We start from the raw sequence: 18,598 nt of genomic DNA, 5'->3' as shown, positions 1-18,598 counted from the left end.
TAATGGATCATGACCAGTATTTTTAAACAACAAATGAAACAGAAGAGAATACTGTATTAGTCAGAATAGGATAGACTCTACCACGGTAACAGGCATTTCCCAAATCTCAGGGGCCCGTCACGCAGTTTACTTCTCTCTCACTTAAAGGCTGCCAAGGATGTGGCAGTTCAGTGACCCAGCAGTTTTGGCCTGCGGCTCTACTATCTCAACCCGAGGCCTCCTTTGGTCATTGTAGCAGGGAAGAAGTCAGCTGCGAGGTGGCATGCCAGCCCTAAATAATCATGGCTTAGTCAAAATAGAAGCTTTTAGTCTATATTTCAGTATAGAAATGACACCAGTCACTTATAACCGTACACTTTGGCCATAATTAGTCATCTAACTACCTCCCCCTTCAAGAAAGCTGAGGCACCTACTTCAGGTACCTGAAAAGGGAGGCGGCTTGGATATTAGTGCACACTAGCGATACCTAGTACAAGCATAATAGAAGACACTTGGAATGGAATGGAGTAAGATAGTATAGGATCAGGGACTACGATAGGATAGGGAATAGGAATAGGAACAGATCTGAGTGCATCACCGAAGTATTTTTAGTGTTATATATGTATATGACGGAGCAGATGTTAGGGCATGTACTGAAGAGTAATTGTAAAATCTATTTCCAGGCAGGGGTTGGAGGTACAAAAAAAAAAATTTTTTTTTGAAAGTGACTGCATCCAAGAGAAAAATGTGCCTGGAGAGGAGAATGAGATTATTTATGACATGTGACCCCGTAACAACAAAGAGCTCTCCTCTTGTGTCTTGTCAGTCAAAGGAAATAGAGCTTCTAATGTCTCCTGAATGGGCTTCATTTCAGAGCTCAAAAATAACCTAATGTCACATACCCTGATTCCCATAGCCATAACAAACTCAGTGGGTTACAGCCGTCAGCATTTCTGGGGTGGAGTGGGGGGGTCAGGGGGAGGGTGAAAGAAAGTTTTGTCTTCCTAAAGAGCCACAGGGCATGCATTCTACTGAGTTTGCTGAACAGTCAGAGAAGGTGTGCTGAGAGTACAGGAAAGTTAGAGTGGTCTCAAGGACAACGAAGGCCCAGAGAAGCAAATGTGATGATGAGCAAGGTCTGCTCTCAGGTGATCTTAAAAAGAATGCCCACTATGAAAGCACCCACTTTCTGAGCAAGCGCCTCATTCCTATGGAGATGGGTCATTCCTGTGTTAGGACCCTCACAATATAAATGCTCCATTGAAATCCTGCTGTCCGGGAACAATAAGCAGTGCCTCCCTGGACACCCCGTGTGGGGCAAGGCTCCAAGAATAGAAGGGAATCTTCTGAGAGAAACTTTGCAATATCTGTCTCAGGGTTCCAGCAGCCAGCAGAAGAAATATTATGAACTCAGCAGGGTATGTGGTAGGTGTTTCGCGAGTAAATTGACTTGGGGACGTTTGAAATATATTTTTAATACTTACAAAACTCCTTAAGGGACACAGAGAAAAAATGATAATAACATTAACTAATATTTATTGAGTGCTTGTTATGTGCCCAAAACTGTGCTAAAAAATTGTATCTATTTTCATCTCACTTAATCCTCTTCCTGATGAAGTCATATTATAAGCTATTTCCATTTTAGGGATGACAAAAATGAGGCTCAAAGAGCTTAGGAAATTTGCCCACCCCTAGAAAATAAGTAGCAAACCTATGATTCACACCCAGCCTGTCTTTTTAACTACTACCAAAAAAAATTTTTTTTAATAAGTAGAGGACTTGGGATTTTTCAGAAGAAGAGGAAGTTATAAGCTGAATTATTTATCTCCCGAAAAAGATATATTTAAGTCCCAACCCCCGGGACCTCAAAATGTAACCTAATTTGGAAATAGGTTCACTGTAGATGCAATTAATTAAGGTGAAGTCATACTGGAATGGGGTGGCTCCCTAATCCAGTGTCAGTGGTTTGCCTATAAGAAAACTTTGGTCATGTGAAGACACAGGGAAAATAGCATGGGAAGATGAAGGTAGAGGTTGGAGTAATGCATCTACAAGCCAAGGAACACCAAGAATTGCTGACTCTACCCCGAAGCTAGGAGAGAGGCATGGGATGAGCCCTCAGAAGAAACCAACCCTGCCAATATCTTGATCTCGGACTTCTAGCCTCCAGAACTGTGAAACAAAAAATTTCTGTTGTTTTAAGCCACCCAGTCCATGGTACTTTGTTATGGCAGTCCTGGGAAACAAATACACAAAGTAATTGCAATATCCAAGTAGTTACCTAACCAGACCCAACACAGCACCATGTGCCTCCTTAGGAACGAGAAAACCAAGGGCATAAAGAGTTGGAGATTTTTGCTCAGACTGAGAAGCAGTCACGGCAGCCAGAACCTCGGCCATCTGTGTTTGCTGTCTGCTATATCCCACCCCATGGGAGTATTGAAGGTAGTTTCCACTTTAAGTTCATGCTCTGAGAGTCCTGACCCAGAGGCTCCACGCTGCAGTTACCAATACAGAGGGACTGTTCCTTTTTCCCCAGAGGTAGAAGATGAGTACAATTATGCATTCCCCACGGAATCTCTGCCTATGTGCACATGGAGATCAGTCCCCCTCAGGCACGCACTTTTCTGGGAGTTGAGGAAAGGGCCTGGCCCCACGGGGTACTGAATGAGCCAGAGAGGGCTTGGGTGGGACTGGCCAGCTGTGTGTTAAATGTGAACTCTGGGATAGTCAGCTGGGGATCCAGCATTCATAAGACCCCATCCCATCAGTGTTGGAGGAAGAAATCAAATAGAAATTCCCCTCCAAAGCAGAATGGAGACTTGGATTGCTGGAGCAGAGTTACTTCTCGAAGCCCAGTTCTCAGACACACCACCAGGGAGGTGACTCATAAAGGTCTGTTGTCAAATCACTGTGAGCTGTCAGAGGGGGTCTGGCAGTTCCGTTAATCAGATGCCACCAAAAGCCAAGACTCAGGCCACGTGAATAGCAGCAGCATTTTTCTCCAGAACTGTTTTCACTCAAAACAACTTGAGCCAAATGTAGCATTCCATATGGCACAAATGGATTTCAACTCCATGTGATAGGCAGCAAAAGTTCCTGGAAATCTGTTGATCTCCTGCGTCCAAAGGGAGAAGTCTTGAGGACACAATAGTAGGAGGAGAAGCAGTAGTAGTAAGAGCAAAAGTGATTAGCATTATCATTGTTATTATTAGTGTACTGTGCAGCTCATAGATGTGGCACCTCCACATCCAGAGTCCTTCAAGAGACCAGATACCATTGCTCTCTGCATCATTTAGCCCAGTGGTTTTCAGGGGACTGGTAAAATGCAGATCACTAGAACTCCCACCCAAGAGGGTCAGGTTCAAGGGCCTAGGAATCCGCATTTTAACAAGCAAACCAGGAAACTCTGGTGCAGATGCTCAGGTGACCACACTTGGAGAAACCCTAAGTCTAGGCTTTCTACTCTATTAAGATCTGAGGCTGTGGATCACATCTGAGTTCATCAACTCTCAGGTTTCCTCCAGCCTCATGATTCCAACATTCCCCCTTGTTTATCTGATGTTCACTTGTCCTACTTACGTCTGGTTGCTTTGGTATCCTGTCACTGTCATCTTTCCTTTAACCTTTCCAACAAACTCCACTGCCCCTTTTCTGTCTCTGGATTATCTGTCTGGAACCAAGGAGCCCAGTAGAATTATCTTAACATTTGATAGGTAGATCTTAGAGATATTACTGATAAAACCAACTCCCAATACAAATAGGGTAACAAGTACACCACTTTATCGGCCTCTAGTCTTCCCTCATCCTTAGTACTTAATCGCTCCTGACCAGAGTTTCCTAGCTTGGGACCTCTAGGGGAGCATGGATGTACTTCAAGTCATCTAGGAACTCTTTGAAATGTCATGTGAAATTGTATGCAAATGATAAGCATATGGGCATTTTTTCAGGACGCTCAGTCCAAGGCTTGGGAAGGTGAAGAACCACTTCTCCATTCTGGGAAGATGACAGTGGCATCAACAGCAGTCTTTCAATCTCTCCAAATCCCTAATAAAAATAGGCAGAATAATTAGATAATAAGAAAACCAAAATCCATGGACACATTTAAAACAAAAGTAGGGGCAAGTCTTCTCACAAACTCCAAATTACAAGTTAGTAGAGACAAACCACCATTAACCCAAGTGTCCATGAAGGGGGGGAAAAGGAAGCAATAAGGTAGTATCTGATGGACCTGAAAATAGGAAAACTCCTAAATAGCCAATAGCATTTCCTGAAAAGGGTAGGTGGGCTAATTTGATAAACATCTCTGAAACTCGAGTTGGGCCAGGGGTGGGAGGTATTGCCCTCTCTACTAGGAGTAAATGAAAGGTCCCAGTAAAAAGGACTGAAGGGCTGGAGCCATCAAGAGCTCTCAGAATGGATCCACCAGGGCTCCCTTTCAGGTCAGGGTCCTGTACTCAGGAGGAGCTACCTGGAGTGGAATCCAAATTGAGCTGGACATAGACGATAGTGATGAAGGAAAGACAAGGTCCAGATCAGCTCAGGAGGAAAACAGGTCAGGAAAGCCCAGTATGCAAGCCACCATGCTCACCACTCACAATGCTCACAAAAACAATGGAAGAGGAAACCCTATGAAGTTGAAAAAGCATTCCTGAACATGGCCTCCTTCAATGAGTTTAGGAAAACTAATTTTACATAAAAAAAAAAAAAACAGAAAAAGACAGAAGTCAAATCTCATAGAGAGTTATTTGAAAGAAAAAAAGAGGATTAAAAAACAGAATAACATCCCTATAGACAGTGAAAGCATACCAGAAGTAGGTCAAAAGTATAATATACTATAATAAAACAATTTAAAAAATTCCAAAAATGATGACGTGAAAGAACAACAAAAATCAGAAGTAGAAAAAAGACTCTGAAAATAATTTGAAATGAAGAAAAAGACTCATATCAGAAATGAATAGTAAATTAGAATAAATAAAAAAGCAAATAAAACACAATGGATAACACCTTAAAAGAAACAGCAGGTAAAAGGAAAGAAAAAAATTTTAAATCAGAAAGAAATGAAGAAAAAGATAAAAAGGACTCAAGGGAAAGTGACAAATACTGAAGACAGGCAAAGACTGAACATCCAGAAAATAGGAGTCCCTGAATCAAAAAAGCAAAGCGAAGAAACAGCACAAGTACCGATGCAAGAGAACATTGCTGAAATACAACACATTTAGCACATTTGCAACCATACATTGAAAGAGCACACCATGTACCAGCGGCTGTCAGCCTAGAACAATCAACATCAGGAAAACTTTAGTGAAATTAAAGAACTTTAAAGAAAAAGTCCTTTTTGGCATTTAGGGGGAAAAAAAGCCCATGTGATTTATAAAGGAAAGAAAGTTATCTTTTCATTTTACTTTTCAAGAGCAACTACTTATGTCAAAATAAACTAGAAATGGACGTAAGATAATCAAATAAAGAAAGTTAGAAGTCAATAATTTTATTGCCAGAAAAACAGACTTTCAAAATATAAAGGGCACAGATTGTTATCAATCTGCAAGAACTCAAGAATTTTTCCATGAGTCCTTCCTGAGCAATCTACTAAAGAACAAGCTTCAGGCAATCAAAATGACAAGAAAAGCATTGACATAAGGCCGGAAGGTTAGTATTAAGTATATAATGACTCAGGGAGCTAGGACTAAATAAGAGCTAAGAGAGAGAGTACAGAATGTAATGGCCATGTGATCTGACAATGCAGATACAGTATAACTAGGTATAGCTGCACAATATGGTTTTTTTTAATGGGAAGTTAGAATATAGGGAAGATATGCAAAAGTTTTTTAATGTATTATGTAATTTTTTATGGTGGTACTGTTGGTATTATTATTATTCTGAGAAACTATATATTTAACAAAGGATAAAACAAATGAGTAATTATGGACTATTCCAATTCTATCATTCCTTATGTACTTGAGAATCAGAAATTCTTGAACTGGAATCAGAAGCATCCTTAGTAACTCACAAGATATATAACTAGTGGCATGATGAAGCTCGTCTGCACTAGCTGGTAAGAACAGATTGTACACATCTTGTCCCAACTCCATGTTCAGTGACTTCATGTTGATATATCGAAATTAGCCATAACAGGAGTGTTTATACCAAGGAAACTGGGAAATGCTACAAATCCAGCTTTAAAAAAAAAAAAAAGAGTCCATTTGAACATTTACCAGTACCTCACTGTGTATCGTAACCCTTTGCACCCAGAGTTTGCTGTTAAAACACCATTTCTCACTAAAAGAAATCAGAGAATTTTGGAGAAATGGTTGGTTTGAGGTCTGAAATGGGCAATGTTCAAGATGAGCCTAGACCAAGTTGTCATACAAATGACAATGAAGTTATCAAAGATACTGACATCATGTCAATAGGACTCGGGAGCCAATTTGAAAAGACTCCTACTGACCAAAGATGGGTCAGTTGGAGCTTCAGCAATGATAACAATTGCAATCAAATTCATTTAAATTCATTACTTTTTAATGATATTTAAACAAAGAATCATTTTCAGAGGATGATAACGAATCATCTGGAAAACTGGTAAATAGATGGAATAAATCAAGCATTTATCTTGTCTTTCCTATATTGACTATTCCACTGAATACCCCAATAGAGTAAATGAAAAATGTCTCTTTATAAAAATATTCTAATAAAATTATCTATATGTGTGTGTGTGTGTGTGTGTGTGTGTGTGTGTGTGTATACATAACATTAGAATTTCACTATTGGCAATCCCCAGTAAGCAAATAGTTATAGGTAGGACCCACTAGTGGCTGCTCAGATCACACAAAGGGGCACAACCAGAGATGATGTACCTTCCTTAGTCTTTGCCAAGGGGACGGAAGAGAATCTGAATCTGATCTAATCTCTGGAGCCAGCTGGCAATTTACAGGAAATACCAAGGGCAGGGACCATGCTGGGCTGCACATGAGTTTGTGATCAGCAAAATTCAGACCTTGGGAAACTCCACAGGTCAAATGGCCCAGGTTCTTCACCAGGTAAATTGTAAAGAAATTAAAAGGCCGGAGGAGGAATCCACAGATTAAAAGGCATAACATATGTTTTAAATATAGGCAAGACTGAACTGTAGTTCAGTGTAAGAATGCACACTTGAGTGATAAAACTATCATACAAACTCAAGGAAGTGATTAGTATACAAATCAGGATAGTAGTTCCTTGTAGTTAAAGAGTGGAGTGTGCATTAGGATGAGACACCAAGAAGGGGCTTCGGGGCTGGGAAACCAAGTTCTGTTGCCTGGTCTGGGTGATTTCCTTGCTTTATAATGATCCATTAGACTGTACAGTGGATTGGTGAGGTTTGCTGTATCCCTTTTTCATCCTACAGTATAAATATTTCGTTAAAGTTCTTGCCCTCAAGTTGCTTAAAGGAAAATGGAGATGTAAACAATTAGGTTCCAGATGATGGGACAAAGGTTACCAGACAGATACATACACGTTGCTACAGAACAGCCAGGGAGCTGAAGCAGTTCAGCATGGCAGGTCTGAGAAGGCTACTGGGGGGAAGGGACACACCAGCTTGGTCTTGAAAGGAGGGCCCTTCACCAAATAGAAGAGTAGCAGAGCTCAGAGACCGGGGTGAAGGGAGTTGTGGTCACTCCATGCAAGCTTCCTTCAGGCAGTTCTGTTTACCCGTCAGGTGTTAATTCTGGCATTTGCGGCTCTCTTTCTGCCCCAGCGGTGGTCGAGAGCAATTTCCTTTAAGATGGTAAAGGTTAGGATTGTCAAACAAAGAAGCACGTGTTCACCTGTGCATGTGGATAGAGGATTTCCGCCTTTCCCTAGTTTTTAAACCATAACTTCATGGATAGTCCAGGAGGAGGTGCCATCTTGAGAGCTTGTTCTTGAAATAGTGTGGTGGCTGCAAAGACAGGATCCTATTCCTATGTTCTCTGCAAGTGCCTAGTGCAAAATTGGAAGTCCACCCTCGAGGCAGAGAGAACGGAGGGAGAGAACAGCTCGAAGAAGAAGACTTCTTGCCTGGACTCTTAGAGCCTTCCTCCCACCTGAGCCCTAAGCACCCAGCTCCGCAGAATGGCTCTTCACAGACTTGCCCAAAATGGCAAGAGAGTGAGTGTTCAATTATGAAATCTGATTTATGCGAAGGAGAGAAGGAAGACACATCCAATCTGCTAGGCCACATTTCCTGAGAAACAAAGCAGAAGGGATGTGATTTGTGTATTGGAATCAAAGAGTGATAGGGTGTGCGAAATGTGGGGCGTCCTCTGCTAGGTTTCGTTCACGAATGCTGTGTAAACAACAGTGTGGGGACTCGGCAAGTCAAGAGAAAGGGGGACCTGGTTTTCTGCAGGAATGTATGGGCTTGAAGGGCAAGGTTGACTTCCACTACGGGATGTACTTATCCTTCCCCACCCACCTGTCATTGATCCCTGACCATCTGGTGGTCAAGCCAGCACTGGAAGCTAAATGCACCTTGGAAAGGGGGGATAAGAGTAGATTAGAAGAGGGGCATCTATGTGGCTCAGTCGGTTAGGCGTCAAACTCTTAGTTTTGGCTCAGCTCAGGATCTCAGGGTTGTGAGATCGAGTCCTGCATCAGGCTCCACGCTCAGCAGGGAGTCTGCTTAAGATTCTCTCTCTCTCTTTCTCCCTCTCCCCCTTCTCTCTGCCCCCCCAACATGCTTTCTCTCTCAAATAAATAAATAAATCTTTTAAAAAAAAAAAAGAATAGATAAGAATTGAAAAACCATCTGTTTACACATTTCTTGATCCGTAAAATGGGACTATAGTTCTCACCTACAATTGTAAGGAGAAAAATAAGGCATATAGAAATGCTTTATAAATGAAAGAGTTCAGGGTCTATTCTTGAAAAGCCTGCACAGAGATAAATGTACTTTTGTTCTTTACACAGCTATCCAGGGATGACTACTTTATCCCAAATAATAAGACCATGTATCAAGCTTATGCATACAAACACATGCAAACCCTCCCAATAGGCACAGTCTTCCTACACAAGCCCAGACACTGACCCATCCCCCAGACAAGATGGAACGTTTGGCAGAAGCCATTATATTAGATAGACCCGGGTTCTGGGCCAAATGGGCTTACCTTATACCTACCCTCACCCTAAAAATGACGGCTTTGTAAATTTAAAAGACCGTGTTCTTTTTCTTCCTATTTAAAATTTGAATCTCCTATGGAGGGCAACACTCCAGAGAAAGAGCGTTGTGTTCCATCCTTGCCTAATCACCGGTCACCTGGGGCACTTAAAATACAGACTTTCTGTAAAATACATAGTCCCAGGCCACTTCCTAGACCTGCCAAATCAGAATCTCCCTGGAGGACTTGGAAATCTGAATTTTTAACAAATGTTCAAGATGATCTTCATGATGAGGTGAGTTTAGAGAAAGCCAAGATAGAACATAACTCTTCAGGGCTCTCAGAGATTTTCAAAGAGGGCCAGAGAGAGGGAGTGTGTTAAGTCTGCCCAGGCTGCCACAACAACATACCGTAGACTGGGTGGCTTACACAACAGATGTTGATTTCCTCACAGTTCTAAAGGTCTTACTACTTGGATAAAGTCTGAGATCAGGGTGCCAGTATGATTGGGTTCTGGTGAGAACTCTCTTCTGGGCTTGAAGCTGGTCACCATCTCACTGTATGCTCACTTGACCTCTTCTTTGTAGACATGTGGAGAGAAAGCAAACAGACTCTGGTATCTCTTCTTATAAGGGCAGTAATCCCATCATGGGGACCCCCCCTCATGAGCTCATCTAACCCTCGTTACTTCCCGAAGGCCCTGTCTCCAAATACAATCACATTGGAAGTTAAGGCTTCACCATACGAATTGGGGAAGAATGCAAACATTCAGCCCATGGTAGGGGGCAATGGGGCTTAGTCCCCTCAAAGGGGCAGACATTCATTTATGGAGCTGGCTCTTTGGTTGAGGTTTTTGCATCTCTCCAGTCTATGTAGGACTATGTCATAGGAAGCATAGGGGTGAGCAAGCGGTGTACTCATTAGTTTTGGCAAATTACAATGGGTAGAACATGAGGATTTAAAATAATTAAAACAAAAACTAACAAACAAAAGAGAGGAAGAAATCAACATTACCAGGAATTTTGGATGTTAGTTGAGCATGAAATTTAGCTCTGGACCTTCTGATAACTCAGGCCAAAGGAGAAAATGGCATCTGTTAATTGTCTTCCTTACTGCATGCATGTTAAACTCTGGGTAGAATTCTAGCTTTTACTTACATCTCCTGAACCAAACTGCTATTCCCAAACCTATGCCCTTTGGATGGGAAAAGTCATTGTTGCCCCCCCGCCCCAGAGCTTCACATTTCATCTCGATACATTTCTAGCTTATTAGAGAAGCAAAACTAATTGCACCAAAAATACCCAATGGGGAATTTGCCTCCCCGAACATATACTGGAACCCGATGAAAAAAATAACACATTTTGCAAAATCAGCAGTTGGGTTTTTTTTTTTGTAGATCAAAAGAGTTTTCTTACTCTTTAATAATTTAGGTAACCCTGCAGATCCAGCCACTTTCCAGACATTGCTTAGCAATAAAGAACTCTGAAAATCACTGATTCCTCAATTCCAAATCAGTTGTCCAATCAGACAAGACCTGTTACTCAGTATCTCTGTAGCAGAAGAAAGATGCCTCATGTGATGGAAACGTCCTTGATCCCGGGCCCAGCTCTGCCCTTAACTCTCTGGCTGGGTTCCACTGAGCAATTCTTTTCCTCTCTCTGAACCTGTTGTCTTCATTAATTCAGCAACTATTTCTTGAACATCTAAAATGTGCCAAGCACTGTATCCAGATGAATGGGACAGCCCTGCCCTCAAGGAGACCACAGTCTGGAGACAAGGGAGCTTTCCATTCTAAATGCAAGTGTCCATTTCCTTGTGTGGATGCCTCACTAGTTTGGCACATAAAACAAAAACAAAAACATGTGAGCATATGAAGGAACAAATGAATGAGTAAAACACAAGTTTATTTTTTAACTACTTTATTTCATGCCATTCCCACTCTTTTCATGGTCCCTTCAGCCTAATAACTCAGACCCAAGAGGTCCATCTTCAACTTTAACCTTTCTTAGCCTTTTATCCTCAGAAAAACCTCATTAGTTGGTTATAATCTGCCCCCTTTTTTCAATTTTATTTTATTATGTTATGTTAATCACCATACATTACATCATTAGTTTTTGATGTAGTTCCATGATTCATTGTTGGCATATAACACCCAGTGCTCCATTCAATACGTGCCCTCTTTAATACCCATCACCAGGCTAACCCATCCCCCCAACCCTCTCCCCTCTAGAACCCTCAGTTTGTTTCTCAGAGTCCATCGTCTCTCATGGTTTGTCTCCCCTCCGATTTCCACCCCCCTCATTTTTCCCTTCCTACTATCTTCTTCTTTTTTTTAACATGTAATGTATTATTTGTTTCAGAGGCACAGGTCTATGATTCAACAGTTTTATACAATTCACAGCGCTCACCATAGCACCTACCTTCCCCAATGTCTATCACCCAGCCACCCCATCCCTCCCACCCCCCACCACTCTAGCAACCCTCAGTTTGTTTCTTGAGATTAAGAATTCCTCATATCAGTGAGATCATATGACACATGTCTTTCTCTGATTGACCTATTTCGCTCAGCATAATACCCTCTACTTCCATCCACATCGTTGCAAATGGCAAGATTTCATTCCTTTTGATGGCTGCATGATATTCCATTGTATATATATATATATATATACCACATCTTCTTTATCCATTCATCTGTCAATGGACATCTTGGCTCTTTCCATAGTTTGGCTACTGTGGACAGTGCTGATATAAACATCAGGGTGCACATACCCCTTCGGATCACTACATTTGTATCTTTGGAGTAAATACCCAGTAGTGCAATTGCTGGGCCGTATGGTAGCTCTATTTTCAAATTTTGAGAAACCTCCATACTGTTTTCCAGAGGGGCTGCACCAGCTTGCATTCCCACCAACAGTGTAATCTGCCCCCTTTTGTCTTCTCTTGTCAAATTACTCAGAATCTACTTCCCTCACTCATATTTTCTGTATCAGAAATTCAACAAACACCCACTGAGCACATGATATATGGCAAGCACTGGACAAACCAAGAAATTCAGCATAGATTCTGTGCCACATCCGCCGTGGCTCTTTGTGGCGCTTGGCAAATCCCACTCACTGCCACACTGAGTATGCCTCACTCCTTAGACTCACGGCTACTGAGACACCAATGCAGTCAAAATGTCATTGTGAGTTTCCTAGAAGAGTCATACATCAACAGATTCTGCCCACCTCTCACCTACTACCTCATACCAGCTGCCTGCACAACAAATTTTAACCCAAATAGCTACTTTTGGGGAAGGAGCACCTTAACTTTCCCACCTACAACCTAGCCTGTGAGTCCCAAGGCCACACCAAATGCCCAGAGCACCATTTTCTCATCTCTACCCTCAGTCTCATTTCCCCATCATTATCTGAACAACAATTGAGACACCAATTTCTCAGAAGTATTCTTTAGAGAATAAATCTTTAAACTAAAATAAACAGCATTTGGATAGTACATAGAGTTTAAAACCATTTTTATGTAATGTTATTTCCCATCAATATTCACAACAATACTTGAGGCTCACAGGGGTAAATAACTCGACCATAGGTCATACGGTCAGTAAAGTGGTAGAGTTGGTAGTTAGGCCAAGGCATTCTGAGTCAAAAATCCCAGAACCTGTCCAGAAGAGGCCAAATGGTACCCCATTTGGTCCAGGCCCCAGATTCACAAAAAGCTAAAAACTTTGTCATTCAGTGTTAGCTCCAATAACATTACACATAGAGTTAAAGAAATACCTCATCAGGATTAAAAGAAAAAAATGTTCATTTAAATGTTAAATGTTTAAATTTGCGCTTTACTTTATAACATTATTGTGGCATTTTTTCATTTTAATTTTTCAATATTCCAAGAACCTCAAACAGTGGAAGTTGCCCCCGAAACAATCAGAACCTTGACGATCCTCTTCATTTTTTTTTATATGATGTCTCTAGAAACATAGCTTACCTACCTCCACTTTTCCATCTTGAAATAAAATTGGCTGGATTTTCCTTGATTTACACTCCAGTGGTACACATATGTTACCCACCTCACCTCCCCAAAAGAGTATTTTTTCGCTGACTTACACACACCATAAACCCTAATAAGACCACGTGTCCTCACATGCCCCTGTGTGAGAGGGTCTGCAGAGATGAGGTCTGCAAGCGTTTCTCTCTAGAGAACCAGCTGGTCGCATCCGTGATTCTGCCCTGATAATTTCTCTTTCGCTAGCAATGTTGGTGGTGGATTCAAATAGCAACAGGAGCCTTTGGATAATTTAAAATCATTCTAACTCTAGGCCCCAATTCCTCCATCCATAAAATGAAGGAAATGACAATATGTAATGAAAATTAATGGAAGGACCGTCACAGGACTTCCAGAGTCGTAGATATACTCAAAAGATGTTACAGGGCATGCCAGGCTCTGAACTTCATTATCTTCCCTGGTCCTTTGCTGGGCACAACAGCCACCCGTCTGAATGGAATTATCAAGTTTTCCATTTGCAGTTGGAATTATAGACTCTCTTAAGCATCTTTTCAGTCTCTCTCCTTGCATCATAACTAGGCTATGTTCAGGAGCATTGCCTGCTTTATCACCACTTTGGTGGTGAAGGATTTGAGGCCAGAGGCAACGAGATGCCTGGCCCCTGGAAGCTGCACCTGTTCTCTGTCCTCACACGCTCAGGGCATCACAGGAAGGACGGAGCAGTGTCCAGCTCTAGATGGGTTCTAGTCAAGCCATCTCCAAGATCTCCTCGTGTCCTCGGTGCCTGGGGGTGACTTCGGATCTTCACAAGCCAACCAATGTTAACTGCTTTCCGTTATTTCCCTTTCCCTATTTATTATAGCTTTTCAGAAAGTTGATGAGGTGAAATATTCTCCAGCAGAGGAAATAATATAAAGCTTAAAAGTTGTGTCTGATGGAATGGTGAAATAATTCCACTACTTTCCTTTGAGCAAAAAAAAAAGAAATAAGACAACCTGAGGCAGCCTCTAGGGGTTTCACTATTACTAGACTGGAGGGAAACATAATGGCTTTAGAGGAACATGGTTTTCTTTTAACTTGTTAGAGCACTTTGGGATGAAGAGATAAGAAAGACAGGTGCTAGAGAATAGAATGAACCTAGCACCAGTTTATTTACATAATTTTGTATGGAGACGCATTGATGTATGAAGTATAAAGTGACTGTATTGAATAGTGAGAATAAAGTATTTGGGAAAACAAAATGTTCACTACCCAGTTCTAAAATGACTGAGCATTTATGAAATACCTCTTGCTTCTTTGTGAAAATTACTGGTGGTTTAAGCTATGTGTGCAGTTTTAAGGAAACACAATCCTTTCTGTGGTGTTTAAGATAATTCTTACAAAATGCAGTCTCAAGCCAATGAGACATGGAGGGAGGGAGGGGAGGAGAAGAGGAACATTTGCCGCTCTCTCCGATGTTGGCTGGCCCAGCCCCCATTTCTTTTTGATTAAAGGCTACCAGGAGGGCTGGAAAAGTGTGTGGAGCAAAGATCATAAACAGCATTTTTTTGCAAGCCAAATTGCCTCCTAAATGAGGGAGTAGGGGATTTAAAGGTGAACATAACTGTCTCTTTTGCCGCATGCAAAGGTTTGTGCTGGGTGGGAAACTAAATTCTAACCTCTTTTTGACAAGTATTCCTTAACAGGCCTTACAGATATCTGAAACCAATTTTAACCCACGCTGGTCCTCCACTGACCACAACATTACCTGAATGGTGCGGTCCAATTTCCAGGTTGCTCACCAGTCCGCAGGCCTACGGGGTGAGTAACTACCCTGATGTGGGACAGGCTTGGTGGATACTGATGAGCCCAAGAACCTCAGGACCATTACTTCCCAGCTTGAGGAGGAAGCATTTTAAAATTCACCGCACCAAGAGGCATATCTCTTTTCTTTTCAGATATTGCTGATGTGGGCTCATTCTTCCTTTTTTAAAAAATGCAATTTTCTTTATTGTGACCAATATTTTTAACCATAAAATGAATTTAGAAAATGTAAAAGAAGTAATATGTCCTCACAAACTGCTGTGTTTTGAGGTTTTTAAATATTAGGCCTGTGCTTTATAGCTCAAGGGAGTGGAACAAAAAATGCTGAGAAGCAATTAGAATCATTACCAACAAACCAGTGTCAGGAATCGGAGAGGAGCAAAGTCTGGGAGTTTGTGGCACCCTTGGAGATTGTCCAGCTGGCCACCCCCTTGCATAAACAGAGAAAAAGTCATCTCAGATGTGCTCTGGGCACAATAGCCTAAGGCAGCAGTTCTCAAAAGTGTGTCCCTGGACGAGCAGCCTCAGCATCACTTGGGAACTTGCTAGAAATGCAAATTTTCAGCCCCCCACCCCCAGCCTCACCTCAGAACTCTGAGCTTGGGGCCCAGCATCTGCTTCAGTGAACCTTCCAAGTGATTCTAGTACATCCAAATGTTGGAAACCACTGACCTCAGTCACCTAGGCAGGGCTCCTTCTGTGAGTAATTTTGTACAGTCTTCCCAAAGCCAATGAAAGAGTGGAGATCTTAATTCTTTCCTTCAAGGAAAACTCCGTCTGAGGAAACCTATGTTGACCAGACCTAGTTAGTTTCTGCCATTATCTACTATCATGACTTCCAACCATGTTTAGCTTTGTGTTTTGTTTTGTTTTGTTTTTTAAGAATTTACTTACTTATTTGACAGAGAGAGAGAGAGCAGAAGCAGGGGGAGAGGGAGAAGCAGGCTCCCCGCGGAACAGGGAGCCTGATGCGGGGCTCGATCCCAGGACCCTGGATCATGACCTGAGCCGAAGGCAGACGCTTAACCGACTGAGCCACCCAGGCGCCCCGCAACCATGTTTAGCTTTGTGACACTCATCCCAAGAAACATGCTGTGAGGACACACTTTTCAAATAAAATACAACAGAAACTGCATTTTGAGAATTTAGTTATGGGCACGAGTGTTACAAAACCAACGTTGAGAATCATTCCGCACACTGACATGCCTCCTCTAACTCCTAACTCCTCTCAGCCTGGTTGGGTACCAGTTCAAGAAATCCACTGAATTTTATTTTGACTCCCTTAACCCAGGCACTCAGTGAGGACGCGCTCTCTACCAGCTCTCATGCCAGGCCTGGAGGCCTCATGTGACTGTGTCCAGGGGCCAGGTCTTCCATGGGAAATGCTCCATCACACCCCTGGCCATGGAAAGGCAGTGCCTGAGGCCGAGGAACCTCAGCCAGAGCAAGACAGGGCCATTAAGAAAGGAAAACAAGCACCCTCCATTCTTAACACTATTGGACAGCTCTTGTGTTCTTCTTCACGAAGTCACTTCTCTTTCTTCCCAAATTGCAGGAACAGCTCAAAGAGGAAGATGTGGAATGCATTGTGAATCAGGACGAACTGGCCATGAGTTACCAGGAGCAAGCCACCTCGCCCTGCAGCCCTCCTGCAAGCCTGGACCAGAAAGCTTCCCCACAGACTCCAAGCAAGGACAACATTTACGAGGGGGACCTCGGCCTAGGAGGCTACGAACTCAAGCTTGAGCAGACGCCGGGTCAGTCCCAGCTGAACTAATGGTGAATGGTGCAGATGTAATCCCAAGTCATGGGGGGCTCCTGAAGGAATACAAGCCAAGCTGGGGAGGCAGTGGTGAGGAGGGGCTGGACGATGCAGTTAAGAACATACATTGGAGAGAATCAAAACCTTGTCACAAGTATCCTCTGGTGCCTGAAGAAGTGAGAATTTATTATCATCCCTTTATATTATGCAACTGAATCTAAGTTTCTGACAGCAGCCATTTTTATTAGTGAATTGGGGGGGTAGGGTGGGGAGGGTTGAGACGGGAGGGAGTCAGGAATCTAGCTGCTACATGGATGGAACAGAGGTGCTGGGTCTGCAGGTGTTTCTTTTCGGTAGGTAGCTCTCCAGGCCCTTCGTTTCGATTTCGGATTTTATTCCCTTCATTAGGGAGAGTTTAAAAATCAGGGGGTAAAAGTTTCTGAGCATAAACATGTGGGCTCCTAAGCTGAAGGGAATGCCCAGTTATTTAGTAAGTGAAATTTGTATATTATAAAGACCTAGACTCTCACTTGCTCTTAATGACTTCAGAGCTATTTGCAAAGCCCACACAAGGGATCGATACCACTGCTGATGGCCTCACAGAACCCCTGCTGGGTGGTGGCCCGCTGTTCTCCGTGGCGTTCTTCTCAAGCCACTTCTCCTATTGAAGGAAGGGGTTGGTTGGTTATAGCTGGGCATACACTGCACTCAATGCAGTTCTACTCTGCAACTTGGTAGGACCCCCCCCCCCCCCAGGGAAAGCTGTTTTCTTCTCCCCATACTATATTTTATCTAAAGAATGAGCCTTCCTATCCCTGCTTGCATTTGAGTCACTTCTTGGCCCTTTGGCAGGTCCCCTCTGTATGCTGGGTAATGAGATTCACAGTACAGGTTGTCTCTACATGGCAGGAGCCAGTGCAGGAATCCCAACCTGTCCTCCGATTCCAACACTCACAGCTGATGAGCAAAAGCAGAAGCTAGAGGAGCAGAGCTGATGATGCGTAGACCACACTGAGGAGGCAAGGACGCAGCATCAGGACTCCCCTTGTGAGAGGTGGCTCATGGCCCATGACAGGGAGACCAACACAATAGCTTTTAATTCAGCTGCATGACCTGTGCCTTTGAAGCCATAAAGATACCTCAAACCTAGCTTTTCTTGAAATCTTAGATGTTAATATTAAAGTCCAAAAAAAGTAGGCTCCAATCTTCAGTGCCCAGGCTATGATGGGTCCGCTTCTGGAGGAGGTAGGAAATGATGTATTCCTCAGGCCCAAAGCTCAGAAGTAACATATGCTTTGCTCACCAGTTGTTAGGCTATTAACCACGGTGGTGTCAGGCACACTGCTATGTACATCGATTTTCTTACTTTCTAAACAGTACAGGGCACAAATTGTTTTATACTCAGCTAAGTATAATCTGGTCATTCCAGGTAAATATGGCAAATGGCAAAGCATGAAGTTTTCTAATGTGACTTAATCCTAATAAACTTTTGTTATAAAGTATGATTGTGTTGGCCAATGCTTTATTTAAAGACATCTTCTCTGCCCGTGCCAATTGGCAGTTTGAAGCCTTTCTACTTGAAATGCCAGATGAAGCGGGCAGTGAAAGATAACATAAGGGAGCTGCAAGAGTCCTAAGGCCCAGGAAGAGCCATGGGGGCTTGCACACCAAGCCACTGAAGGAACAAAAGAGAGTGCCATTGGGCTTGGAGGACATGGCGGCCAGAGACGGGGGGATCTAAGTCAGGCAGAGTGGGACAGCCTCCTCCTCCCATACTGCAGGTGAACAGAAATCATGAAGAGCTTCAAAAACAGAGGGAGGGGATACTAGAGGAGAAGAAAAAGGAAAGTCAGAAGATAAGGATTCATCTTATTTCTGCCCTTATCATGTGAAAGGAAGCAATGAGAACTTGTGGGTGTGTGTGTGTGTGTGTGTG

The 18,598-nt window shown here is 42.7% G+C and overlaps 1 protein-coding gene across 6 annotated transcripts in view; it reads left to right on the top strand.

The window, feature by feature from the left end:
- Positions 1-18,134, top strand: part of SLC9A9 (solute carrier family 9 member A9) — a 707,437-nt gene extending 689,303 nt beyond the window's left edge. For 5 of the 6 annotated variants that reach the window (XM_027584626.2, XM_027584627.2, XM_027584625.2 and 2 more), the window contains 2 exons: positions 14,792-14,897; positions 16,456-18,134. In XM_027584626.2, the coding sequence (XP_027440427.1) occupies positions 14,792-14,897; positions 16,456-16,677 (328 nt within the window). In that variant the 3' untranslated portion in view covers positions 16,678-18,134. The remainder of the gene's footprint in view (positions 1-14,791; positions 14,898-16,455) is intronic. The other variant, XR_003518124.1, reaches the window with a different exon arrangement.
- The last annotated feature ends 464 nt before the right edge of the window (positions 18,135-18,598 follow it).

The sequence above is a fragment of the Zalophus californianus genome, chromosome 1 (genome assembly GCF_009762305.2).
Source record: "Zalophus californianus isolate mZalCal1 chromosome 1, mZalCal1.pri.v2, whole genome shotgun sequence".
Taxonomy (NCBI): domain Eukaryota; kingdom Metazoa; phylum Chordata; class Mammalia; order Carnivora; family Otariidae; genus Zalophus; species Zalophus californianus.
This window is presented reverse-complemented; position numbering and strand designations above follow the sequence as displayed.